The sequence below is a fragment of the Sinohyriopsis cumingii genome, chromosome 10 (genome assembly GCF_028554795.1).
Source record: "Sinohyriopsis cumingii isolate HCF-2022 chromosome 10, ASM2855479v2, whole genome shotgun sequence".
Lineage (NCBI taxonomy): Eukaryota > Metazoa > Mollusca > Bivalvia > Unionida > Unionidae > Sinohyriopsis > Sinohyriopsis cumingii.
In genome coordinates this window covers 63,755,398-63,767,464 of record NC_142970.1, presented here as the reverse complement: position 1 = coordinate 63,767,464, position 12,067 = coordinate 63,755,398, and the positions used below count along the sequence as shown (strand labels likewise).

General features: G+C 38.3%; 1 protein-coding gene across 1 annotated transcript; it reads right to left on the bottom strand.

The window, feature by feature from the left end:
* Positions 1-3,766: 3,766 nt before the first annotated feature.
* On the bottom strand, positions 3,767-11,232 carry LOC149790265 (protein N-lysine methyltransferase METTL21A-like). Its single transcript, XM_089972311.1, has 3 exons — positions 10,817-11,232; positions 8,154-8,265; positions 3,767-4,820 (listed from the first exon to the last, which is right to left on the bottom strand). The coding sequence occupies exons 1-3, from the start codon at positions 11,180-11,182 to the stop codon at positions 4,441-4,443; spliced, it is 858 nt and encodes a 285-aa protein (XP_089828437.1). The 5' UTR covers positions 11,183-11,232; the 3' UTR covers positions 3,767-4,440.
* Between the last annotated feature and the right edge of the window lie 835 nt (positions 11,233-12,067).

Here is a 12,067-nt window from a genome sequence, read left to right as displayed (position 1 = left end):
CCATCTGATTCCCTTTGCTTGACCTCACTGTCATATGCAGGTACAGACTGAGTTTGGGTTCTGTAAGCAACACTTTGACCGTACAGTTTGTGAAATCTATTTAACGTGGCAACTGAATACATGTCAGTTGTGTGACAGGTTACTTACCACTGAACAAGAATAACTCACAGCTCAATCTGCGTGTTACCACTTGGGACAACAAGCTAAGAGATTAGGGTCAGATATTTACTGGAAGAGGCAGAACTCTACTTGGCACTGAACAAGTACTATATTTATGACCCCATCAAAAGGATTGTCAGCTTGGGAACAAAGTGATTGCTGCCTTTACAAGCCAAGGACTTATGGGGTCACATGCACTGGAAAAAAAACTTGTATATGGTAAATGGGTACCCAGTGGCTTATTTTATTACCTGGGTTATTATCAATGGGCGGGTACCCCAAGTACCCATTCAGAGCTCTCTGACCTCCATTCCAAGGCATAGATAATGTCAGGTAAGAGTTTCACTCAAATGCAATGCTTGTGGCAACTGCCCTAACTTCATGAAATAAAGTGCATAACAGACTCATTTGTGATTATTTCCCACCATACAGAGCAAATAACCAATTTTATCCAGGACAAAAGTGCTGCTGTGTAATTCTTTCCCTTGTTGTCGAGTAAGAATAGGTGTGATCTCCCTTGATGTACTGGCTCTGCATTTTTTAAGTACTGCTTCAGAGCTTGCACTACTGTATACGACCTTGCAATGGGGATTTCACTACAAAAGTCTAATTCCCCATGAACAAGAGGTGGTTCTTGGCAAGGAAAGCAGGGGCCATTGTAAGCTATACTGTCCCATCCTGTTGGAACTGTAAGTAGTTCAGCTCAACTGATAAAGCATGTGTCTCGCTAATTCTGCCTGCCATCTCTAGTGCAAGAAGGAAGCATGTCTTGTATGAGAGGTGAACCAATGAATCCCTCAAGATTGATTCAAACTCTTCTTTAGGCAGGTTAGCACTCATGATAGATTCATGTTGGACAAAAAGCCAACACCTTTGGATGTGTAAACTCAAAATCAACAGGAGATTGAATAGATCTTGTTTGATATCCTATCTTCTTTGATGACTCAACATGGAGGACATATAACCTTTTATTATGACTGGTACTAGCTGTTTCTCACCAAAGAGCCAAAGTCAGCTATTGAGGTATTGACGCGACCAGCAGCATAATGTGTGCAAAAATTCTCCTTTTCCCTCATGCACTTCAGGTGGAGGGCAGTCTCGCTCAAGTGATTTTCTCCACCACTTGAGAGAATTGTTGATTTACAAGGGCTTGTTTAATATGATCCAGGTATGGAGGTTTGACAAATCTGGATTGGTATGGAACACGTGTGGTTGCTTGAGCAGATTAAGAAATTTCTTTCTACTGGGGATTTTAGTTACTGTATTGATGAGGTCTTCGATCCAGGATTTTCCCACTTGAGCACAATCAGGATGATGTTACATTCCGATCCTCTTGCTTTCTGTACCACATCCCAGAATGGGTCTGTTGGAAGGTGAGCATATGTATCCAAATCATTCCAATGGAAAGAGTGTTGACTGCCTAGGTCTTTAGATCAAGGGTTGGTTAGACAAAGGTTGGAAGCTTTGCAATTCCCTTGTTGCCAACAGAGCCAACTGTGGTCAGTCGCAGTGGGCACATATACAAGTGAAAATCAAGCAATGAATTGAGTGTTCTACTTGTATTAGTTGATTCTTTTGGGAGAGCTAGTCCGTTAATATCTGTATCTGACCTGGAATATAACGAACTTGTCCATGGATTTGTTTTTGAAGAGAAATTCCCAAAGAAGAATGCAAAAGAATGCGGACTTCGTTCTCCTCATGCCTATTATGATTATTCACCACAATGGAAATGTCACACAGAATGAGAATGCCCTTCAACGTAGGCTCTCCATATGGCTTTTGTCACTTGAATACTGATTTGCAATAGATGATCCCAAGTGAGCATCTGTCCACCTGTAATGATGGAAGGATATGTGCACCCCAGCACATGGTGCTCATGTCTGTACAAACTGTCAACTCAAAGGCTGTACCTCTAAGAGACCACCCAATGTAAGTAAAGTGAGGTTCTCCTGTTCCTGAGATGGAATCTTGCATGCATTGTTGGTTCCAAACAGCAAACTTTCACTTGGCACTTGGACAACAGTATCATTGCAATGACCTCATAAATAGGTGACCCTAGGACAGATAAATGACTCTGGTTGAGAGACAAGGTTTTGCAAGACTTTTAACTATCAACTGCTCTGCGTCTGTAATAGGAACTGGGTACAAAGGCCTTATATTGGCATGGAACCATTATGATATACATTATGTCTCCACCAGCTGGATATCTTTCACCAATGAATACCGCTGTGGAGGTGGAATATATTATGTTATATTATTGTAAGTAACCTCCCGACAGGCATATTTTAAAGCTGGATTTTGTCTGACATTGACTGTGGGTGATCTATATTCAAAGTATTGCTTTGAGTGTCAAAGGCTGAGAAGTGAGATTCGCTGGGTACTGAGGCACAAAGGTGGGCATCTTCTGCTCAATGGCAGGTGATGAAGGTGATTTGGTGTCGAGCCCATAAATGGCCTACTGGTTCTGCCAAGAAAGGTTTATTATGATGCAATACCCTGCCATTTGCCAGAGTATAATCTGACATCTTCATCCCTTAAGGCGAGCTTTAATACCATCCCCTTTATGACCCCGAGTATTACAGGCCATTGAGTTTCTGTCCATAATACGCAACTCTGTCAGGTATCCATAGATTGGCAGCCGGAGCAAGCTACACATGTAGAGTGGTCCTCAGTCCTGAATTAATAATGTTTGCAAAGCTTTGCACTTTGTCTTGCCCATGACCTAAACCAGTAAGACAAAATAGAGCAAACAAAATATACAGGTGTACTTGCACAGCTACACATTGACAATTACCTCTGTGAGTTCTTGATTTTTAATGTAGCTTTTAAAAAAATCAGTCATATCACTACAATGTCTGCAGTCTGCCAGTTGATAGTGATGTCTTGTACTGGGGCATCATGCCACAGACATGTATCATGATATCCCACCCAGTCGCATTATCCTGATGCCAGTCCGACCAGTCATAACACTGACCTCTTAATGCAGAGCACCTAGTGAGACGGCTGTTAGTACCATGTTTATAAGTCTTTGGTAATGACTTGGCCAGGGCACGACAATTACCTTACAGTACTGGAGTACTGCTGTTATTACTTATGAAGTGGACATAAAAATATCAGTTTAGATAACTGCTGTCTGTAGAAAAGACCAAATGACTGCCCATACAAGAAAATCACCAAAGTGTCGTTTATATTAACCAAAGTTAACTGAAATATGACCATCCATACAGAAGGAGTAGTGATAACAATGTTTTCAAGATGGCCACACTGAATGTCAGATAGGATCTTTTGATTTTGGCCCAACTAGTCACCATTAGAAATCTTTTGGAGAAAATATTGTGACAATAAAACTTTCCAGTTAGGACAGGTAGACATGAAAAGATTTTAAAGATGGCTGTCATGGTGGCTATACTGGATGTCAGATTGGCTCTGCATAATAAGAGGTCATCATGTTAATATGATTTTCTGTTTAGAGTCTTTAATGATAACAAAAATTTCAAGATGGCAAATGTAACTGCCCTACTGGATGTCAGGTGAGCACCATTATCATTTAGGACCTTCTAGACATCACAGTGCCCACAAGATTTTTTTCAGCATAGCATTTTGGCAGTCAGAATGGCACCATTTGAGACAGATATAATAAAATGTTTTCGGGTCAAAGTTCATACGACCATCATTTCAAGAGGGGTAGCAATGGCATTTTCAAGATGGCTACTGTGGCAGCCATATTGGATCCCCTGAGCAGGCTCATTTTCATTTAGGACAATTAGACCCTAGGATAAATACGCGAGGGTGTAAAGTTTCATGGGAATCCTCCAACTAGTTTACGAGTAGTGATAACAATCTTGTGCTAATAGACAGACAAGAGACCATCCTGTAAGCTCGCCTAGTCCATGACCAGCAAAGATATAAAACAAATATTGATTTGTTGTCTCCCAGCTTGATGGTGATGCACAGGTGTTTATTTGTATTTTTTGCCTACTGCATGATTACAAGCAATTTTAAATGGGGGTACCAAAATATTATGCAAGGTTCCCAGGAATTGTGTAGAAAAAACTTTTTTTTGTCAGATGGTTGAAGGACAGAACAGAATTGTGTTTAACGATGGCTTCTTCGGTTCTGTTTCTGTTGGTCACATTTCAAAGTTAATAAATGACAAAAATCTACATACTTATATTAAAATTTTAACTTCACTTCTGCTTCTCTGTACTATTTCGAGTTTATCATTTAAAAAAATTAAAGGAGTAAAACTAACAAAAATATTTGTATTGACTTCATTCTTTATTACCTTTTCTGGGCTTTATATATTCTTATATCTGTGAATGAATCATAAAATATTTCTTCCACATTAAAATCGGATTGCATCATTGATATAAATAAACGATCTCTATCATACCGAATTCTGCACGACAACAGAATTAACGTGTCTGCCCGGCTAATCCTGTTCAACATCTTCAAAAGATCTGAGAATGTTTCCTCAATATAAACAAGATCTGAACCAAGCACTACATCAAACGTCTCATTAAATGTCTCAACATCTTTGGTCCAGTCTAAGGCCCTTGTTTCTATTGAGACAGTGTGACCTTGACCTTTGAAATTAAAATCAATTGTCTTCTGTAAGTATTCCATTACTGACTCCCTGTCTGTCACCATAACCTTTGCACCTGAAAAGATAAATTGTTTGGCGTAAACATGCTCTGATATGTATGCTGTCAAGTTCAAACAAGGCAAATATTTACAACATGAGAAAAAATTATAAGTAGAATCAAAATAGATCAACTGATGATCAACAGAATGAGAAAATGTGTAATGCCAAACTAAGACCTCTATTATGTTAGTTCATTGGTTCATTGTTCACAGGTTATCACTTGTATCGAAAGTTGAGAACTATAACCAAGGACCTACTGTTCCAAGATGGCACCTATTGTAATCGCTTGTACTGTAATACAGTTGAACCTGTCTTGAATGACAAGCCCTTCTGCCAAAAAATAACACCCTTTCATGACAGGTCATAACACTATATAACCAATAAATCTGTACACGTAAAGAACTGGTCTCAAGACAGGTGGTCTTTCATAGCAGTGGTCTCACAAGGCAAGTTTTAATGTAGCTGTCAAAGTGGAAGGCTCTACAAGCAAACATGTACACACATACACATGGGCACATTATCTCCACAGTTCTCACCAAAACACAATCATCAACGTTTAATATTACAGCAGAATCTGTCTTGAAAGACAACCCCTTCTGCCAAAAAATATCGGTCTCTAAAGACAGGTGGTCTCTCACAATAGGTCATAACACTATAATATAAAAAAAACCTGCATGGAGATCTGGCCTCTCAAAACAGGTGATCTTTCATAGCAGTGATCTCTCAAGACAGGTTTTAACACACACACACACACACACACACACATATATATATATATATATATATATATATATATATATATATATATATATATATATATATATATGTATGTATGTATGTATGTATTTTCAATACAACATTTTGCTCTCTTAATCACCCTGAGGGTAGTTTCATTTTTAATTATTGTAAGTCAGCAACGTTTGCAGATGAAAATTTGTAAATTCCACACCTAAAGGCATATAATTACATTTGTTTGAACACTTGTATAAATTTAAAAATAATGAATCTATTGTATGTAAAGAAAGCTGGTAAACTGCACAGTAAACTAAATTTGTAGTTTTTGTTCATGCCCTTGGTGATAAACCCAAACATCTACAATTACCATGTATCCCCAGGTACTCAACTTTTGTAGACTCTGGGCAAGTTCACAACCACGGCTGATATATGATGCTGCTCAATCAGTTTGAATGGACATAAAGTGTTTTTTTTTTAAACAAACAAAACTGTCTTCACCAGAGAATGACCTCCAACTATGACAGCAACCCAGATGATAAAAATGTATGTGTGTGTTATTTTGATTTTTAACATAGTTTCACCAATTTATCAGTCATATCGCCATATCTGCAGTGTGACAGCTTATAGTGATGTCTAGCACTGAGGCATCATGCCGCAGACATGTAGCATCATGTCCCACCCAGTCGCATTATCCTAACACCAGGCTGACCAGTCCTAACACTACCCTCTTAATGCTGAGCACCATGTGAGCCAGCTGCTAGTACCATTTTTATACGTTTTTGGTATGACTCGGCCTAGGGTTAAAAATGTATGCAACTGCCGAGTTCTAATACTGAGATGAATCAAAAATGCTTGAAACAATCTCAACACTACAACTCCAAAAATATAGTGAGGATTCCTTGAAATATGCAAATGAACCAAATCAGTTAGACTGGTTCATAAATTTAATCATGGAACACAAAAGACTGAACCAAATACATCCAAAATGAGTTTATTATGGAGACATCTGTCCCTGAATAAAACCCAGATGACAGGAACTTATAAAACTTGCGTGCTGGAGAAGTTTACCATGTTGTTTAGGGAAATGTGTGATTGTGGATTTGTATTGCTGCCTATGGACAATACATTCAGTTAATGACTTGATCATCATGGTAATCAAAGGAGTTTCGTGGTCTGATGGTCAACTATTTGATCACCATAACATTCTTTCATTTACATTCTAACTTAAATTTTCTATGTTTTAAATTAGCTTTAAAAAATGTACTACATGTATGTAAATTTTATTTTCTCCTGAAAATCGCAATCATTAATTTAAGTATCTGGACCCATAATTTTCTGGACACTTGTAATAATTTTCAAAATCTGTAATAATTTTCATTCAGTAGTTATGCAGTTAAGTCTATCGTGTGCATTCAGGGGTGCATAGTTTCAATCCAGGTGTTCATGCATGAAATGCATTTCAAGTCACTACTTGGCCTAACTGATTTGCTCATCTGTTATGTTGCTATGGTTATGTGTCGTTCCATATCTACCTGAAATAGCACTCTGAAGACATACTCTCTTGCAGCTGAAAGAGTTAGTGTCCAAAGCAGGCTTAATAAACCCATGAGAGTTTATTACAAGATTGGTATTCAGGATAATGAGTTTCGTTATATCCTCATGTCTTGACTTGAAGTAAAACTTGTGTGTGAAGGGTATGAGTTGGAGAAAATGAGATGTTGTTGTTGTTGTGGGGTTTAATGCCATTTTTCAGCACACATTAGGCTATACATGGCAACCAGTATTAATGGTGGAGGAAGAACCCAGGAAAACCTGGGAAGAACCACTGACACACGAAAAGCTACTGGCAAGCTTTCTCACATACCCACATTGGCTGAATCCGAGACTCGAACCGATGCAGACAGAGGTGAGATGGCAGTGATCCATAATGGAGAACGCTTTAGACCACTCGGCCACTTGGGGCCCCACAAGATAGGCTATACATGGCGGCCAGTATACATGGCGGAGGAAGAAGCCAGGAAAAACCACAGACCTACGAGAAGCTACTGGCAAGCTTTCTCATGTACCCACCTTAGCCAAATCTGTGATGCAAACCCACATAGACAGAGGCGAGATGGCAGTGATCCGGAATGGTAAGCGTTTTAGACCACTCAGCAAAATGAGATAACATTCTCTTTGGAGGCAAAGATGTTTCTTGAGCATTCTCTTTAGATAAATTTCTTTCAGTTGCATCCCTCCAGATAGCAGAGTGGTAGATGCTGCTCTGGCAAGCTAAATATGCCAAGGGTCACTTTAGAATGAAATGGATTGATTACTCTTGGATGTCAAAGTTGGCAGTCATGTCAAAATGTAAAAAAAAATGTACTTTTGAGAGTAACAAATACTTGTACATGTAAAATACAAAAGCACTTAAATACAAAAAAATGTCCTTTCTGACAGAACTTATTATCTATCATATCTTGGTAACATACTACATAAATTTAATTTTCTCATGGGTTGGTGGTTCTTTTCGGGTTCTTCCTCCACCATTAATACTGGCTGCTATGTACAGCCTATCTTGTGCTGAAAAATGGCGTTAAACCCCACAACAACATAAATTTAGATCTGGTCTTACCGAGCAAAGCTGCCACCATTCCAACTAATCCTGATCCTGCACCCAACTCTATAACTGATTTTCCTCGGACTAAATCAGGATGATTTTCCTGGTAATGACACAGAATAATTGCCTGTAAAAATAGAAATTAGTAAGTTAATTGCATCATCTGTGACTGGTGTTGTGATGATTTAGTCAAAATGGGAATACTATCTTATCAGTTTAAACATTTTTATATTGCAGTAATATATCTTTTGTTGTTGAATTTTACTGTTTCAGTATGGCAGATGATGCCGATGATAACACAGGACCTTAGCACTGCCGACACTAAAACCATCCTTTAACACAGGGCATTAACAATGCCAATATTATCATTATCCTTTAACACAGGACATTAACAAGGCTGACAGTATCACCATCCTTTAACACATGACATTAACAATGCCAACATTATCACCATCCTTTAACACAGGACATTAACAATGCCAACATTATCACCATCCTTTAACACATGACTTTAGCATTGCTGACATTATCACCATCCTTTAACACAGGACATTAACAATGCTGACATTATCATTATGCTTTAACACATACCACAGCACTACCTACGTTATCACCATCCTTTAACAGAGAACTTTGGCATTGCTGCCATTATCACCATCCCTTAATAATTACCTTAGTATTGCTGACAGACCTTAACATTGCTTATATTATAACCATCCTTTAACACAGGACATTAATAATGCTTACTTTATCATTATGCTTTAACACATACCATAGCACTGCGTACATTATCACCATCCTTTAACACAGAACTTTGGCATTGCTGCCATTGTCACCATCCTTTAATAATTACCTTAGTATTGCTGACAGACCTTAACATTGCTTACATTATCACCATCCTTTAACACAGAACTCTGGCATTGCTGCCATTATCACCATCCCTTAATAATTACCTTTGTATTGCTGATAGACCTTAACATTGCTTACATTATCACCATCCTTTAACACAGAACTTTGGCATTGCTGCCATTATCACCATCCCTTAATAATTACCTTTGTATTGCTGACAGACCTTAACATTGCTTACATTATCACCATCCTTTAATGCAGAACTTTGGCATTGCTGCCATTATCACCATCCCTTAATAATTACCTTAGTACTGCTGACAGACCTTAACATTGCTTACATTATCACCATCCTTTAACACAAGACCTTGGCATTAACTGCATTATCATTTTACTATGGGACTTGAAACATTGCAGACATCATACAAACTGTTACACTCTTGTTTAATGGCAAGAGTTTGATCCATAAACTGAAAAGTTCTTTCCACGATTTATGATAACATTACCTGTAACTATGTAAACTATCAATATAAAATATGGTTTTTGATCAGAGAAAGCTAAATACTACATGGATATCAATTTATATGAAAAGAGGATTATCCTGATCACAGACAGATTAAGTATGCATGTGAACCTGATCAACACTTTTCCATCAGCAGGACTGATGGTGAGTTACAAGTATTGTGTGCAATTAGAACAAAGAATATGACAAAAGTTGTTTATAATTTTGATTAGAACAATCTTGGAGGCTATTACATTCATTTACTGGGCAACCAGATTTTCAAAGCTTATTGCCCAGATCCAGCCATACATTTTTTAATTTTATTTTACATCGAATTGTTCTATGGCTTTATAAAAAGAAAAATCAGCACAAATTTTTAACACTACCAGTGGTATTAACATCTGTGTGATACCTCACTGCCTCACTCCTGAGTTCCATTTCTCACAAAATTATAAATTTCTTATACGCGCCCCCCCCCCCCCCAACACCAAGTAATGTCTTGTGAGTATTTTCATGATAGGTTGCATGTTTGAGTATGGAATCAAATGTCAAAGGAATCAAATAAGGAATATTTTTGTCAATATTATATGTATAGTCAACAAAATCTGCAAGTTATTTGTAGATGATAAAAGAGAACCGAGAGGTCAACTTTACTGCATTTTGCATCACTTTACAGGAGTAACCTCAATGAAATAAAATCAGATCAAACTATTTCACCTTAATCAAGTCCAGGTAACAATGTCTGGTCCCAAACTGCCTATGTCTCCCCATACCTTGATCATTAGTGGGTGATGGAGGTGTGTAAAATGTTCCCTCTGACAGGTAAACTAAGGTGCAGCACTGAAATCTCACAGATATTGCCAATGAAAAAGTGGTACCCATGTCCGATGATCTTCTTTTGCAGGTGAGACAGAAATAAAACCAAATTTGAATAGTGCAGATTCCACATGATATTTGACTTTCTTTGATTTGATAAATTGTTTACTGATAAAATGGTGACATTTTATGTTGGAATAATGACCTAAATATACTGGCAATTACAAATTTTGCCACTACTCTTGGCATAACTTAATTCCTGGGGCACCCTCCCAATAAAAAAAAAGTTGTTTGATGGTGATCTTGGGACCCCGCTGGTCCTGCACTCCCTCCCCCCATCACACACCTGCATTTGCCCGGTTTCACAAAACATCCAAATCTACCACCAATCCAAATCTAGCTTAAATACTTAAATAGTCCAACAATGTAAGACATCTCCCCTGATATTTATAGTTTTGGTGAAAATTACAAATATCAGGGGAGGCGACTTGCCCATTTGCTTCATCACACTTACTGCATCCCAAACAACTGCCGCAACACCGAGACTATTCCACTCTTGTTTAATTGTAATAGTTTGACCCATAAACTGAAACGTTCTTTCCTTTTTTTGATGTGGGAGAATATTTTCCTCATTATAAGGTACAAGCGCTAGTGCATTGTCTTCATCACAATTGATGCTCGCGTCAACTGTGGTACGAGTACATGAGGCTGTTAGCTCACTTGTACTTTCTCTTTCTGGCTCGGAACGTAACATTTTGCAGGATTCGGTATTTTCTTCAGCATTTGTCAAATCTTCTGGGATATTTGGGATATTAGCAGTAGATATCATGATGCATGTCAATAAAATAAACGGTATGGCCGAATTCGCATAGAATTTCATTTCCTCAACATTTCGGAACAGTACACTGGTTTGCAGCGCACATCCGTAACAAGAACCGGAAGTACATCGGTCCTAAATGGGAGCGACTGATCACACTGGTCAACAGTGAAATCATTACTGACTTGAAAAGGCCCTAATCTGTAGTATTTTGGTGTGCCGAACACGAATATAACCGTGAAAAATTTGTATTGGCTCTCGTTTTGAAGATATTCATATACCTCATTTTCTATGTTTCACTGTGTAAATTTCTCCAGTAGGACTGCAGCAACATCCGGAATAATGATGTAACATTGCATAATACCATCATGCTCACATCATTCACAGTTGATTGCATCATTTTCTGATGCAATGCAATACTAATGCCATGCGGCTGCTGAAGTAAGTTGACGTCAGCAGTGTACTATACATGTGTAGGCCTATTATACTAATGCCAGGCGGCTGCTGAAGCTGACGTAAGCAGTGTACTATATAAAGCCCAATCAGATAGGTTCAGCATTTAAAATATTTTAGACGTTGTGCGAGACAGTTCAAGCTACTGTTACATAAAACTTATTATTTTATCCATTTACGTACAATAAAGAACAGTAATGCCTCGAAAGTGTGTTAATACCGCGGACAATTTTTGCTATATTTGTGGGGAAGTGACATTTGCCAACCAGAAGAAAAGTATCAATTCTCAAGTGAAGAAGGCATATCATCTTTACTTCGGATGCAAGGTTGGTGACCAAGACAAGCCTTGGGCTCCGCATATATGCTGTGCTACATGTACAACACAGCTTTCACAGTGGTTGAATTGCAAAAGGTCATCAATGCCGTTTGCAGTCCCAATGGTGTGGAGAGAGCCAAGCAACCACCTAAATGACTGTTACTTCTGCTTGGTTCCTC